General features: G+C 36.0%; 1 protein-coding gene across 4 annotated transcripts in view; it reads right to left on the bottom strand.

Annotated features, from left to right (window-relative positions):
- BMPR1B (bone morphogenetic protein receptor type 1B) overlaps positions 1-16,838 on the bottom strand; it is a 368,245-nt gene that overhangs the window by 87,928 nt on the left and 263,479 nt on the right. The window contains exon 1 of one of the 4 annotated variants that reach the window (XM_081056907.1): positions 9,947-10,052. The exons of the other annotated variants lie outside the window; for them this stretch is intronic. Within the exon in view, the coding sequence (XP_080913033.1) occupies positions 9,947-10,019 (73 nt within the window). The 5' untranslated portion in view covers positions 10,020-10,052. Of the gene's footprint in view, positions 1-9,946; positions 10,053-16,838 lie in introns of those variants that run through there. 4 annotated transcript variants of the gene reach the window in all.

The following is a 16,838-nucleotide window of genomic DNA, read 5'->3' as shown; positions in this document are numbered from 1 at the left end:
GTTCCATTTTTCAATGCAGGATGCAAAATTTTCTCCTAGAAAATAACTCAAATGTGTTCCTACCTTCTGTCTTTTCCTCACTTCAGATGGTGAAGTAATGTGGCTCAGAAAAAACTGTGAAAGTTGCATTCCCATGCGCACTAAATTACTACAGACTAAATGTGGCTGAACATAGAGTACTTTTTACAAACTAGTATATATTAGAATACAGAGAAAAATCAAAGCAGAAATTCTCAGCTCTGAGCTTTATTCATACACTGCAATATTTATTTGCGGTGGTGATGGTGTGTGATTTTGTAATCTGTCTCTTAAACAAAATGTTCATGTGGCAAAGACTTGGTTTTAGCTTTCTAAACATCCAACCTAAAGAACAACCCTAAAGTCAAATTTAAATGTCATTCCTAAAAGAATAGCAACTAACACTCTGGAACACTGAGTTCTGGTTTCAGTTGTACAAGTAATAGTGAGACTTTAGGGAAGTCACCTAACAACTGCATGCCTCATTTTCCTCACTTGTAAAAAGGAGAAAACAGAAGTAGATCATTAAAGTTAACTAGGTATTTTTCAAATAGAAGTGTGGGTGCCTGTAGCATGTATTTCCACTGGGTTTACATTAGGTTGTGTAGATGTTTGTTTATATAAGGGCACTTTATTTTCTGTTAAAGGAAACCTCCAGCCCCATCATTCCCCACACAAACTACTTCTGTTCTTACTTGAAAGGAAATTCCTTTTCAAGGTTCACAGTACATTAGAGACAGCTGCATTGCTGAGCTTCCTCCAGAAACTTTAAAAAGCTACAGATGTAGCCCGTGCATGACATGGATCATGGAACAAGACAATCCCATGCATTTAGACTGCTGCTTCTTTTACCCTCTTTTAATGTTATATTTTCCGAGGTGTTGCCTGACTACACTAAGTGGTGTGTGTGTGTGTGTGTGTGTGTGTGTGTGTGTGTATTTTAAAACAAGCCTCTGAGGGAACGTAGGGGTTCTAATGTGACTATTTTCACTTCTAATTTCCAAAGAAAGATAAGGTAAAATGTACATTTCCAATTAATGACATTTTAACAACAGATGGACACTACCTATTAACTTCCAAAGAGACAGTCTTCACATTAACTACACATTCCCTGACTATACATGTTTTCATACTGCACCAGAACTCACGGTGTTTGGAAAACTCAATTCTGGACTCAGAACCAGCAACACAAGAATACTAAACGGGCACGGAAGTAAGAAGTCTGGCATAGCACTTTTCCAGCAGTAGCATAACTTGGTCTATTTCCAGAACAGTCCCCAAACCTGCATATATAGCCACAAAGACAAACTACTGTCATCAGGAATAACATGTTGGATATAACTGGACATGGGTACAGGGCTGAGGAGCATGCAAATCACAATATGGTGCTTTCCAAGGGAAGTTCATAGAGTCAACCTCGAAAAGATTTCCAGGAGCCTATCAGGTGTGTAATGACTACTTGGAGTACAGAAATTACTTAACACATCTGAGAAACAGATAGGAAAATGGGACTCCCATTTCTATTTGACTCTCCCATAAATCCTTCAAGTTTATACCTGGATTGTTCCAAGTAAATCAAGACTTACTATCTCTTCTTCATCAATAGGAGCAATATTTTAATAGTGCTATGACAACCGTTTTTTATTAAAAATAGATCACACTAATGTAACATTTTATGAAAGAACATCAAAACTGGATATGGGGGTAAGTTACTCTTGAAACAAATTCTTGACAATTCCTTTTAAACACAAGTTAATACAATAGGTTCTTCCCTTGGTCAGAAAAGGGGGGAGGCAGAGGTTCTGTCTGTAGGTAAAGAATGAACTGAAATGTACTAACTCGAATCCATTGTGCACCAAATGCCTTGGGGGTAGCTTAATCCATGTGGCTTTCTGGGCTCAGCTCCGGAGTATCTGGTTTAGCAGATTTGGGACCGGGTACAGAGAATTGCATACTGCATCTTAAAAATGACCTACAGTGATTTTGATATAGGAAATACATGAAACCATGCTGTGAGGAAAGCTGCAGATTCCTTGTTTCTCAAATGGATGGATGCAGATCCCACACTGCTCACAGGTTGCTTCCTTTTCAAGAGCCATTGCAGCAAGCCCTGGGCCAGTGCTCACTGCAACATGTGCAGAAAACCCAAGTCCCACCAGTGAAGCCAGAAAGAAGCAGAAAATTACCTGATCCTGAATTCAGGTCTCTTCTGCCACATTGCACCAAGCTGCCACAAAGAAAACACACTGGCCAACTGCTATATTATTGTTGGCAAGCACCGAAATTTGCTCAAAACCTTTACAAATGAAACCCAGCTGCTTAAGCTCAATACCAGATGTCTTCTACAATGTGTGGCTTTGATAGATTAAATTGAGCATAAGAAAGAGATGAAATATATGAAAATCTAATTTGCAAGATGTTTGTCATTAAGTCTGTTTAACAAAAAAAGACAAAAAGTTTTATTTTTCAGTATAAGAGGTTAAGTAGGATAGATTAATAATATTCATAGAAGCTACTAAAATGCATGTTATGAATAAACTGCTTAGTGTATATTCATAAAATCCAAAGGCCAAAACATAAAGACAAAAACAAATCTCCAGAAATGCCCACTGAAAAAAATGTCATATGTCTGTGAAATCACATGATTTAGCATGAGGGTCCTATTCCTTTAGACCCATTCCCCAATTTGAACAAGCTTTCAGTCAGGGCATAGGAAATTAAGTAGGAAATATTTAGTGATATTCCCTGATTTCAATAAACTGTAATAATCCTATGAAAACATACATATAAGAAACATATGTGTGTGGATATGCAGAATATATGTAAGAAAGTGTGGAAATAAAAAGGCAATTTGTTTAACAACCTCAATTCAGTGGCATCTACCCTTCTGTTACCATGACATGATGGAACTCTTTTTTGTTGTTGTTTTCCAGGTCACAGCACAGTTCTCAACAGCTTCAGCTGATTTCAGAGCCTAAGTTAAACTCAGAGAGGGACTCTGATATTCCTCCAATGAGATGCTGGCCATTCCCTCACTCAAATGAGTTCATGGATACATACAACACATTACTCTCACAACATTAACCTTAAAAAAAGGCACATAAAAAGACTTTGTAATGGAATTTGAAAACAATACTCAATTGAGCATATTCACCTTAACCAAGACAAACATTCAGTTGAGATTTAGTCCCATACAAAGGTGTATAATCATTAAAATTATACACAATTACAATTGGCAGGTCATTATTTTTTTAAGATTTGAAAAAATATCTTGTCATAGTTTTCTTTTAGAAAGAAACCCCCCAAAAACCTAAACACTTTAGCAAAGAAATAGTTTGATCACACATATTTCTACAAACATAGTAACTGAAAGACAATTTCATGCAGAGTTTGCAAAACAAAACTGGCCTCAGATTTCCTGAAACTGCATGCTATTGGTTTTGACACAGCTTCTATTTATTTGAAGGACAAAAGAAATGTCCAGAAAAAAATTTTTAAGATGCCTTGTGATATCAAATTATCTTACACTTAGCTGATACCTCATCAATGCAGTTCACACGTCACAGAAATTCCATAATTGATGAAAAAGTGATGCAAGTCACTATTTCCTTACATGTAAAACTCCATTAAAAATCGTGAGGATACCAGGATGAATCTAAGAATATTATGTACCACAGGATACTCTCAGGCAGTAAAAATACTATGAACCAAAGCCAGTTTTCTGTATGTCCTCATAAGGTTTTTAAAAAGTGAATTAGATATGTACATTCATTTTACTCAGGACTTCAGAAGGGGTCTAAAGTCTAGTTTCCGATATACTCAGTCCCCAGAATTGATCAAATGAAAGATGTACACTGTTAGCCTCAAACTTTGTAGCCTGTTTGGGATTTCGAACGGGAAATTTAGAGGATATTCTTTATGAGACATTGCAACTACTGTATTAACAAAGGAGTGAAAAGTATATGAAACAATCTGACAGAACTAAAATCTGTCAAATAATTGCACTATTTGTTTCATATATTATTTTTGCCACCACCTTGATATCTTGAATTTCTATAGCATCTTTTCTTGAAATAGCAAAAAATAATCTCATACTTCTTCACTTACTGTTACAATAGTTCTGTAGAAACTACAGAAATACATTACTATTATTTTTGGTACTGACATTTCTCTAAACATATAGCTAATAAATATGTTGCTTAGTAGCCAATAGGAATCATTATAAACAAAGGAATAGTGGAAATATTCATCATGCTATTATAAATGACAGTAGCAGCTGTATTAGCTGTTTCTGATTGTCAGCCTAATCCAGAACCTCTTCCAGAAAAACATCCCCTGCCCACCATGTCTATTGTTGCCATCTTGGTACTGAGTGACTACATATCCCAGCTGGATTACATCTGATGACTACAAGGGTCAGCAGCCAATAATATTCTATCTCCAAAATATTAAATGTAAGAGACAGTGAAACATCTATCAGTTAACTCTAAAGAGCTAAGCCCAAAACCATCTTGGAATACCAGGGAATGGAGTCACTATTTTGGGTCATGTGCAAAATAATGGGTACAGCCATGTTAAAACCCTCTATATGCCACGTATTGTGCTATGCACTGGGGATGCAGCAATAAACACAATGGGCACAGTGTTTTCTTCCAAGAAGCTGAGCTTCCAGTAGGAGAGTGACATGTACAATAATAAATCATGATATGTACTATAAAGGAAAAATAAAACTTATAACGAGGGATTCTATAAGGGGATCTCATTTAATTTAAACTGCTAGGGAAACCTTTTATCTGACATTTAAATGGATAAGCAGAGTGGATATGCAAAGAACTTTCTAGACTGTGGAAATGACATATGTAAAACACCTGAGGGAAAAAGGTTTGGATCATCTCAGGCAGTAAAAGCCTATGTGGCTGATGATCAATGAGTAGTGAGGTGAGGTGAGGTGAGCTGCAAAGGGCGTCAGGGGCCAGCTGGTATCAAACCTTGAAGGTCATATAAAGATCTGGATTTTATCCTAAATGCAAGGAGTGTCCATTAAAGTATTTTAAACAGAAATAAGGGAAGAGACACACAGGAAAGAAGAGGGGAATGTCCATGAGGCCCCACGGACACACAGATGAAGGGAAGCTCAGGTCCTCAGGCCCTGGGTTCCACAAGTCCTGTGTTTCCTTTACCTTCTCTTTATATCTCCACTCAGTTGCTTTCTCTACTTAAGTTTCTGTTCTTTATGACCAAAATATCAATATTAATAATGTGAGTTTTACAGGGATAATTAATTAATTATCAAAGGAATTTCACAGAGATGATACCAAGCAGAGAAATTACTTAACCCCAAAGACACAGATTCTCCAAGTGCTAAAAGGAAAATGGTGGGGCCTCAAAATAAGAGGTTATTTTTAGCTCACAGTCACAAAATCATCCTCAGATATTTCAATATTTAAATTTCACAAAAAATGCATAAGATGACAAACTAACTGTTATACTTATGGAAAAAAGTCTAATAACCAAGACCATAAGAGTCCATCCGGACCTAAAAGGTAGTGTAAGAAAGTTTGATAGACAATTTAGCTGATTAAGATATTTTCCTACTCATATAATTAACTGTCAGTACTTTGTCTTATTTAAATATGTGACCAATGTCCCAAATGAATTCTAAAGTAAATATGCTTTTGAAAATTGAGGGGAAAAAACATTTCATAAATTTGTTCCTGGCAGTTCTAATAAAAGATTTTAAATGTTATTTCAGATTCAATTGGCTTACAAATGCAAAAAAAAAACCCAAAAACCCAAAATCTTAATTTGAATTACTCTGATCTTTCTAATACAATTTTTCTTCCAGAAGCTTTCACATATTTGTAATTTAAAGAATAAAAATTATGTGTGCATAATTATACATGCATATGTATATATCTGTAGATATAAACTCATACACACACACATATATACATGACTTACATATATGGCTTCGGCCACTATTTAAGTAACATAACTAATTTATCATAAAAAGGTAAAACTAAATAATTTGAGTTTATACTGAATAGCTTTGTGAATGTCTATTGACAAATCTACTTTGCAGAATTTAAGTTGAGAACTATAGTCACTTTCCTCCCAGGTAACTTACCAAAGAGATCAAATTTCTTACATCTGTGATGCTCACCACAACTTGCAGTTATTGCTGATTAATAGGCTGAGATTAATTGTGGAAGTGCCACATAATAGCTGTAGTAGAAAACATTTTAAAGACAGAACCGCATTTATGCATTTAACAGCTGCGTCGGTCTAACAGTTCAGATTTTCACTACGTTTTGCCATATGGTAACAAGGATCATTTTTCACTTAAAATATTACAAAAAATTGATGCCCTATAGCAATATTAACATTCTAATTTTGAAAGTACATATTCACAGCCATGTTGGTTATCCTCCTGTTACTCCATTACCTATTTGCCTTAATTCTACTTAAAATATTTAATAGCATCAATTTTTTGAATTTTAAATTAGTCTCAACCAGATCAAACACAAATATTGCAATAGAAAACCTATGGAATATGACCTGCGATGAACAGGCAGGATGTAAAATCTGGGATGTATAAAACCGTAGGAGCCATAGAGATTAGGACCTATTTTTGTTCATTGGGTTTGGGGGTTTTCCTGTATTCAAAAAGAGCTAATTCCTACTTCCTATCTCAGCTTTCCCTCCCTGTAACTCTTTATGATGTAGAATTACACCTAAACACAAAAAGTTGACTGCCAATTGTGATTCTCATCTGATTGCTATAATAATTTATTAGCATGCTTTTAAGGGGAAAAACACCGTGGAAAACTTCACATATACATTTAACAGGAAACTAAATAAAAATCTCACCTTTTTAAATTGCCAGAACATGAGGCCCATCCATGCCAGGAAAGGCGGATTGTTGCCATCAATGTGTGAGAGCAACAGAGAGTCCTTTAGTTTTCAGTTGTGGATCTATCATCTTTATAACTTCCCTAAATCCCCTTCAGCAGAACTAAAGAAGAATACAGTGACCAAAAGGATGCTTTAATATTGTTTGCACAGGGCACTCTATTCATTAGGATTGTGTGATTCTCTACTGTGTTTTGAACAGTGAGAAGCAGGGCGGTATAAATGCCTTAAAATAATACATTTCAAGTAGAAATGAACATTACAGATTTTCAATATTACAGGTCATATTTTCACTATTAGAAAAAGGAAATCCTACGTTTCATGATCCCTACCTTTAAAAAAATGCATTTCACTATGTTCCAACACACACACAAAAAATAAACCGCGAGGTTCAAAACTTCTACCAAGATGTACCCTTGCTTTCCTTTTTCTAAGCCTGTGTCCCCTCAAGTGAAACATTTAAGATAAGATTTAAGCAATGATAAGATGTAGACTGATGAATCACCCTACACACACGCCCCTAGCTCCTCCATTCCAAGTAGGAAGAGTTCTCCTTTCCACTTATTTCGACTTTGCAGAGCTTTGTACCATTTAAGGTAGAATTGCAATATCACACATATGCCTTCCATACAGAACTTGCAGGTTCCCATATATTTAATTAACAAAATATTTTTTTTAGCCTGAAGTTCATACAGACTCTCTAAATGTCTCAAGTTGTCATTTTGGAAACACATTTCCTTTAAGTAAGGATTTAAAGTCTCTCAGATCGTTAATCATGGCTTTGTCATTCACTTAAGAGCCATGACCACTTCATTTGTCTGTTTACTTATTTTTGGGACCATCATTCTCACTGAAGCACATGCAGAATTAAGGATCTAAACATTACAAGATGTCAATGAATATTTAACTTTGATAGTTAAAGTTGTTTAGTCTTGGTTAAATGCACAGTCTCTCTCTACAGCACACTCTTTCTTCATCAAGGCAAAATCATAAAAACCATGAAGCTTACTTTTTATAGAAAGTTACAGGTAGAGAAATTCCTCAAAAAAAAAAAGTTAAGATCACTGATAATCTGGGAATATAAATTGGAATTCAGTATGTTAATCACACTACAATGAGATAGGGGATTTTTAAAATTTAATTTGTCTCAATTGCCAGCTTGGTTGTCTCCTATTCCCGCATACATTAATGTTACTAATAATCATACTAATAATAGCAAAACCTCAGATAATACCATGTACCAGACACTATTCTAAAATGTTTGATGTGTATTTACTCATTTAGCAATCAAATCAACCCTATAGTAAGTATTAGTATTATCCCTGTTTTACAGTTGACAAAATTGAGGCACTAATAAGATACCTCAGTTGCAATCACACATCTACTAAGTGGTAGAGCTAAGATTCAAACCCAGGCATCCTGGGTCCACAGTTCATACTCTTAACTACTATGCTATGGAATAAATTAGTAGAAACACACACACAGACACACACACAAAGACACACAGACATACACACACACACGTGAAAGAGCCCTGGAGAGGGATTTCAAAAGGCTATGTTACCTAGAGGAAGGCAAGGAATGTCTCTGGGCTTCAACTTCCTCATTGGAAAGATAAGACAACCATGCATTCTTTTCAGGTATATTCTAAGCCTCACATTTGTTATGCAAAGATACAGTCTATAGCACATGACCGCTTTGCTTCTTACTGACATAACTCAATCACGAATTCAGGTACTCATGTGTTTCAAGGAAAATGCTAAAAAAAATGAAAAATAACTCTCACGCAATCAAAAAACAGTAGTTGCATGAATACAATATAAGAATTTCACCTCACATATATCATGTTTTGAGCTTCCTGAATCACCGTTAAGAAAGAGTTTTCCTGTGGGCCTTCCATTCTCTTCTAAAAGGTACCAGATTATAACAATTTTTGAAAAAACCAGGTAATTGAACTACCTATTGTTACTTCATATCAATACACAAACCTCCCGTGCGTTACACTCATCTATACCAGACACTGAAAGAATTTTTCCATGTAGCCAAGCTATAAAATATAATATTTTAATAGCATCATGGAATACTTCGAGATTATGAAAACATTAATCTTGTAAGTGCTAAGCAAAGGTAGATGCCAATTGATAACCCATACTTCTCAAACAAATAATATTGCCAAATTGGTTCTATAAAATGCATTCTCAAGTATATGAGGTTGAATTAGAAATGCATTTTGGTCTCATACATATTCCCTTTGTCCCCTGACTTAATTTTATAAAGCTGCTTTCTCCTTATTTCCAACCTCATACTCTCTCACTGCAAATCACTATTACAGATAGCTATTTCAATTTCATTGTTATCTTTCTTCTAACTTGAAAATAGTTCACTTACTTTTATAATTCCTCGTTTTATTTAAATTTTTAAAATAATTTTTAATAACTGCTCTCCTTTAGTCAACCTTACTTAAACTAGAATAACTCTTCTGAACAAAATGATCACGAAGCAAGCTCCTATTCTTAAATGTGGATACCCTTTTGACATATTCGCAAATTACAATTATGGCCATTATAAAACTAGAGATTTATTCATTGCATCCATATAAAAATTCAAATGACCTACAAAGTTAATTAGCTAAATTATAAACATCTAACAGTACTAAAATGATCAAAACAAAGTTTATTAGAATTGTTATTTTCTTAAATTCTTTACAGATAAACTGTCACAGTATGTTGACAATCCACTTTATACTCAAAGTTCCAAACTGGGTTGCATTTAATTCTTAATTGCTAGAGAAAACAGAAACTTTGAGTCCTTTTAAAATTATTCTAATATACGATCTAGAAAGCTTTGCCCTAATAGAGAAAGTAGTAAAATTACAGAGCAGTTGGAGGATGGGGTTTGCAAATGGTTAGCCATTGAACTTCTGCCCTGAACTTTCCTTTCTGTGATAAAAGCCACAAAACCAGATATTCACAGAGCCCCCTGTCAGCAGCACTGTACTGTGGGGCGCTGAGCTTACCCCTCGTGTGCACAGACAGAAGAATGAGCAAGGAAATGTAAAGCTGCCGGTTGAGTTCCTCCAGCCAACCCATTGCAGCAGGAGAGCAGTAAAAGTGACCTGCCTGTGTGCGCCTCCTGTTTCTTGCCTTTCCTTCTTTAACTGAGACTCCTCTGCTGCCACTCTTGTCAGAGCTTCAGGCAAACCTGCCAGCAAGCATGAGACGGGACCGTGAAAGACAAGCCTGTTACAAACTGGTTCTGTCAGCAGAGAGACTTCAACTGATCACCTCGTGGTGAGGATAACAAAGGACGGTGCGGACCCCGAGCAGGATTGTTTTCTTAAGACGGCAGCCTGACCCGGCTGCCCACACAGGGTCCCGCACGGGCGCGGCTTCCCTCTGCACTGGCCAGCCCCAAGTCCCCCACATGTCTCAGGCAGCTATGTAGGAACTGCAAAGCGTATTGCACCTATACTTTGCTGTCATAAAATAGACTATTTATTCAGTCAAGGGTTTTTTGTTTTGTTTTGTTTCGCTCTGCTAAAATTGTAACTGCTTGGGAATTGTAGAAAGACAAGGAGAAATAAAATGTTTGATTTAATAAAATGCTGAAATATTGCAACACATCAAGTGTCACGTTATGACAGTTTTCTCATACTCTATCTACCTTTAAATAATGAAGCAAAAGCTTTTGAATCAAGTGCACAGATATGAAAAAGGGTCACACGTAAAAGACATCCTTTATGAATATTTCAAGTTAAAATATTTCAGTTAAGCTATCACTTGTTAATTTTAAATGACTATGGTTTGAGGTTTTCCTCTATAGAAAATAACTATGAACCTCAACAATCTTATGCAATTAAAACCACTGAGTTATTCATTTTTCAGATTTTAACTGTAATTGTGCCTCAGTGTAAACTATGAACATTTTGTAAAATACGCTTTTCCATGATATTCTGAGTGACCTTTTTCTACACTAAAAAACTTTTTTAAAGGCGATTGTTTTCTTTACTCTGAGAACTGACAATAATAAAAACAGCCAGAAATATAAATGACTTGTCAGTATGTGTAAAAACTGCAGTGTCACCATAGACAGATACAAACAGAAGCTGTTACTAAAGATTCATGAGTATGAGAGCATAGACATTTTTCAATGGTTATACCGAATATATCATTAGAAGTGTTTACTTGATTATTTTAAGACTTAATTTCTTAGAAAAAAATATCTGCCATCTTGTCATTTTTAAGAGATACCCCCACTCCGCCACCACACACTAGAACCTCCCAGCACTGCCCTACTAGATGCCATTCCAATCTATTCTCTAGCTTAGGGTAGCCCAACAATTGCTTTTCATAATTTTAGAAACACTACAATCAATCTAGCACACACAACTCACACTTTCATGAGATGAAATTTAGCAGAAATACGCTGTTTTTAACCATGAAGGAGAAATCCTGGAATACCCTAAACTTAAGAAACTACACAGTTTGTATTTCACAGAAGCCATACAACTTACTTGTCAGAAAAAAATGGAATTTGGGGGTGGTGAATGAGGTAATCTTTCAGTATCATTTATCCACATCCTTTTAACCTAAGAAGGGAGATTGAGGCATACTAATATGAATAAGAGTGATTAGGAGCAGAGGGATAACATGTGGGAAAATCAGAAAAAATTCAAGCAATAGAATCTCTTGTTCAAACATTCTACATTGGGCTCAGAGCCACATCACAACATGGTTCCACTGCCAATTTGGAACCCAGCCTTCAGCTTTGGGATGAGGAGTGAATGGCTGAAATATGGGACAGCTCCCACTGCTCGCACTTCCCCAGTATGGGCATCCATAAACGGTTCAAAGCATAAAGAGAGAATCGTTATTCTCTCCTTAGAATCCTAATTCCGTTAAAAATTAAGTGAAAAATGTAAGATATCTTAAGACCAAGTGTCTTCAAATGGAATAAAGATGGAACTTTAGACTAAGGGGTGGATTAGACTGGGCCACAAGACTTGAAGGGAGAGCTGGATGCTGAAATATGAATTGAACTTATATGTACAGCATTGGAGGAGATGGAAAAGGAAGAAAAAGGATTAGAGGTAGGATGAAATATTTCATTTGTGTAATAACATGAGAAGAAAAATCTTACTGGAGGAGAAGCTATTAGTAAATGATTGGAGAGAAAGTTAGACTGAGTGGAACCAGATTGCACAGGAGACTCTGAATGTGTGTTACAAAGTTTGGACTATATATTATATAATAACTAAAGGTTTTTGAGCAACTGGCTTGATGAATAAAAAAAAAACGGTTTGAGATTTCAGCACATAGGATGAGTTCAGCACATAGGAAGAGAAGCGAAAATTAAAGTGTGAGAAGAGGTTTCCAGTTAGTCACAACAGTTATCATGTTTCGGTAATACAGATTTCTTTCTTTCCTTTATAATACTAAGAAATTCAAGATGTATCCCTATTAATTCCCTCCATTTTACCTTTATTGTTTTACATATGCTAGGTGGCAACAGTGAAGGAGATGTTCTATAAAATGCGTAATTAGTTTCCAGACAACTAGGCTTGAAAGGTACAATGAAACTCTTATACTCCTAGGTTAGGTTGGAAACCTGGCTTAGCAAAACAATCACGATTTGCATATGATTTAGCCCACTCATCATAAAGTACACACCAAATGGGGCTTCAAAGAAAGCTCTGAGAGTATATTAAAAGAAAGGTCTCAATTTGAAAATATACACATGAGAGAGGGCCAGGAAAGACAAAAGGACTACAAATAGTACCACCAATATGAGTAGGATATGGCATTGCTATGTATCATTTGTAGAATTCTTACACAGACCCACTGATTAAAGATTTATGGAGTCTGTGCTGTGCAGTAGAAAGCCTATTTGTGTTATCTGTATAACCTGGGGCGAATTATTTAAACTCTCTGTTCTATAGTTTGCTCATTATCTAAATTTTAAGATTGTTACATGTATTAAACAAGTAAATTAGTATAAACTACTGAATACTGTGCCCAGAACACAGAAGGGCATAAAAAAAATGGTCAGCAATTTCCTGACAACTCTCACTAATCACTCCTCTACCTCCTGACCAAAAAAATAAACAAACAAAACAAAACCTTGTTAAAAATAATGTTCTTTAATGTAACATTTGCCAAATTGTTTCTGTCATAAATAATGTGATCACTAGAACAAGGATACAAAATATGTCTTACATTAAATCATTTTAAAAATTCGAAGGCAAAAATTCTGCAAAAGCAAATATTTATTTAATCAAGTTATTTTTACTCAATCCATGAAACAGTCACGTAATTGAAGAAGTCCACAAAAATAGTTTTAAATTATGCTACTACCTTTTTAACAATTGATTTGTGACTTCTTTTCACTTCGCACCTCCCATATCTCCTGATTTTGTGTATCTATACAGTTTTTAAACTGTATTTGAGAGACTGTGTCTATAGTGAGTGGGATATGAAAATGTTAAAAAGTACATGCCTTCTGGACAAACTTACCCTGGAATGGGTGAAGACAAACATAATCAAATAATGACAGTGCAATACAGTAACTGCCTGCCATACTGAAGAACATGGGAAGTACAATGGATAAAGATTAATTCAGAGTAAAGATGGGGACTGGACTTGTGGAGCAGAGGCAGCTGAATAGGTCTTCAAAGATAAGTAGGAATTCAGCAGGTAATGGTAGGGCAAAGGAATCCTAAGCAAAGAGAACAGACAGTACAGACATTTATGAGTAAGAAAAAGAGCAGTGTTTGCAGAGAACATGAGAGACTGAGAGAGTGGATATGCCTAGAGAGCAGTGAAATTAGGGGTGGAAAGTAGACTGGGAGAAATTGGGCAGAGCCTTATGTCTCATAATTTGGTTTGATCTGATTTTATCCTACAGTCATGGGAGTCAATGCCTTCATTTCTGGGGGGAGGTATGTGTACAGTTTATTTTCTATTGTGTGAACTGACTGTAACTACTTCTTGCAGCTGATTATATTTCCAAAGAAACTAGTAAAGTTTTTGAGACAAGATGAAAAATATTTTCCTTTTTTCTAAGAATATGCAACAATATCCTTATTATCCTTAATGAGAACAATGAGGTGAGAGTTATTGTCTTCCTTTCTTGAACATCACTGCTAATATTATTTGGAACAACATCTAGTTTTTAATTAAACTTCTGTTCAAACACACAGGCACATAAACACAACAGCTATTTCCTTCTTCTTATTAGAAGCTACAGTATTTTATGTTCCTACCATCCCACAGAGCTTTGCACTAAAATATTTTTCAAACTTTCATACTGGTTGTGACAAAAATATGAAAGTGCACTCAGAATTGCACTAATTGATTTTGTTATTCTGATTTTTAGCTATACACTTGCATAATGATATAAAAATGCAGCCTACCATAGGGGTGGGATGTACAATAGAACTCAAGTGAACAGAAACGTTTTTCCTAACTTCAGAGTTTATAAAAGTCCACAACTTCGGCCCGCATTCAGGCTGCCTCTTGCCTCCCCACCCGTTCTAATTTGCAGCATTCCACATCACTAGTCATTAACCCAAAGCTCCCTTCAGCTGCACAGTGAAAGACCATCACTTCATTACAAATAAACAATCCCTTCTTCCCTCCAACGAGTGACACATTATTCTGAGCACGTCTTCTCTCTGCTTTCATTGCTCTGCCAAGGTCCCCATGAGTGGGAAGGGGTAAAAAGAGAGAGAAAATATCCCACAACTTGTCTAAAGCATGGAGAGGATGATTTGTGTTCTTTCTGACGGGATATGACTGTCACTGTTGATCTGCTTTCAGGCCTAGATTACATGTGATAAGGGCTGACCTTCTTTAAGCATTCACACATTATGCACTCATGGAGAGCAGGCAGGACACAAAAGTCCTTCAGATGTTCTGGGCATCAATCAAGTACACAGCATGGAGCCTGCCAAACTTTTCTTCCATTTACTCAGGGAGAGGAAGAAGGGATTCCAAGACAGACTTAATCAAGTTTAAAGCTATGCCCTAGTATATTTGGGGAGACCATTGTTATTAAAAGAGTGCTGTTTGAAAAAGAAATTCTCTATTGTTAACATTAGTGACCAAAAAAAGTTCACACACAAATAGACAACCAGATTTCACTCCAGCTTTAAGTTTTCAAAACTTTTAATAGAAACTAGATCTCAATGGCTTTAGAAGATTTTTTTCTGAAATGATAGTTCATTAGGTATATATTTCAAAAACTAAAAACATAATTTCTTATACCAACCATACATCAAAGGCATCTTTTTTGAGGAATTTATAAAAGTAGTGGAGGATGTACATTTGTTATTCAATACTCTGCACATATTATAATATAAACTAAACACCAATCAACAATATAAGCCATTTTTCACCTAATACAAATATTATCATTATTAACAGTTTAGAACCCCCAAATTATGGAATAGACATGACAATGTCTTCTGATATCTCGGAGGCTTTCAATGCTGGTCTTTTATCTTTGCTATTCTCGCAACTCATTAAAGGGATTTGAGACGGCTTTTGAAAAAGAACAAATAAGCCCCAAACTATATTCTTCTAAAACACTGTAACACTGTGTACTTGGAGGGCATAATCTGATCATCAGCACAACCAAACTCCTAAGAGCAAGATGCTTCGTGGAATTTTATAATAGAATGTCTTAAACCTACGACAATGTCACTTACCTAGAGATTGCAGAGTTCTTTTTAAAAGCTCATGTAAGATCATAAATATAACAAGGATATGCACAGCCTGAATACAAGATAAGCAGACTAAACTCAAAAAGCAATTGACATTAAAGAGTAAGAAGAAAATTAAAGGCAACTTACATGATTAAACTACTAATGAAAATTAACTCAGTGAATCTGCTAAACTAAGCTCTAAAGATAAAACAAAGAGAAAGACAAAACAAAACAAAACAAATTGCCCCAGGACCCCTTAACCCTGTACAAGCATATTCTGTTTAGCAGTGTTACTCAACTAATGGCTAATAAGGTCAAACTTGTACCCTGGTAATAGGGAACCAAGTGATACATGAAATGTGAGATTATTTTTTATATTAATCAGTATACAGTAATTCATCACCTGGTCAATATGATTATCTCAGACCAAAAACTAAAACTGAAAGAGAGGTAGATCTCCTAACAGGAGTTGGGAAGCAAGGAATCCAGGGAAGGCAAATTATTTTTAGACAGAATATAGGATGATGATGACAATGATGAAGATGATGATGATACATACCACTTTGTGAGCTTTTGCTATGTGTTAGGCACTATGCTTTGTACCTAACATATATTACCTCCGTTAATCCTGCCTCCCTGTACACTAGGTAATATCCTCCCCACTTACAGATGAGAATACCAAGTGTGCCTGCACCAAACGAGGCCCGGAACTGGTTGAGATTGAGTATCTCACTAGTAGGGACCTACATTTTGCTCTGCAAGAAATAACCAGGGCAGAAACAGTCCATTCAGTAGGTGAAGGACTCAGAGACTTTGGGGGCTGGTGAAGTTCATTCAGGGAACATGACTGCCAGAAATTCTGAGGGGTGAACCAAAAAAGGGATCAGATACCCCGATTCCCAAATCTGCTGATTCAGAGCAAGGGGACACCAGACACCCTGGAAGCCCCAGCAAAGCATTTATTAGAGGTCAGTGGTTTCAGACCCAATGGAAGACGGAAGTGTCCTCCCGAGCATGTGTATTATTTGTTTATAAAAGATGATGACACAGATACATATCATTAATTTAAAGCAGTCCCTGCAGCCCTTCAATGCAGGTATTATCAACCACATTTTACAAGAGAAGCAACTAAGATGAGCGAGGTACCTTGGAATTGAGGAAAGAGGTGTTTTTTGTCTCCCCTTGAGTAGGCTTGTGCTTTAGG

The sequence above is a fragment of the Rhinolophus hipposideros genome (genome assembly GCF_964194185.1).
Source record: "Rhinolophus hipposideros genome assembly, chromosome: 1".
In the NCBI taxonomy this organism is placed as follows: Eukaryota; Metazoa; Chordata; class Mammalia; order Chiroptera; family Rhinolophidae; genus Rhinolophus; species Rhinolophus hipposideros.
This window is presented reverse-complemented; position numbering and strand designations above follow the sequence as displayed.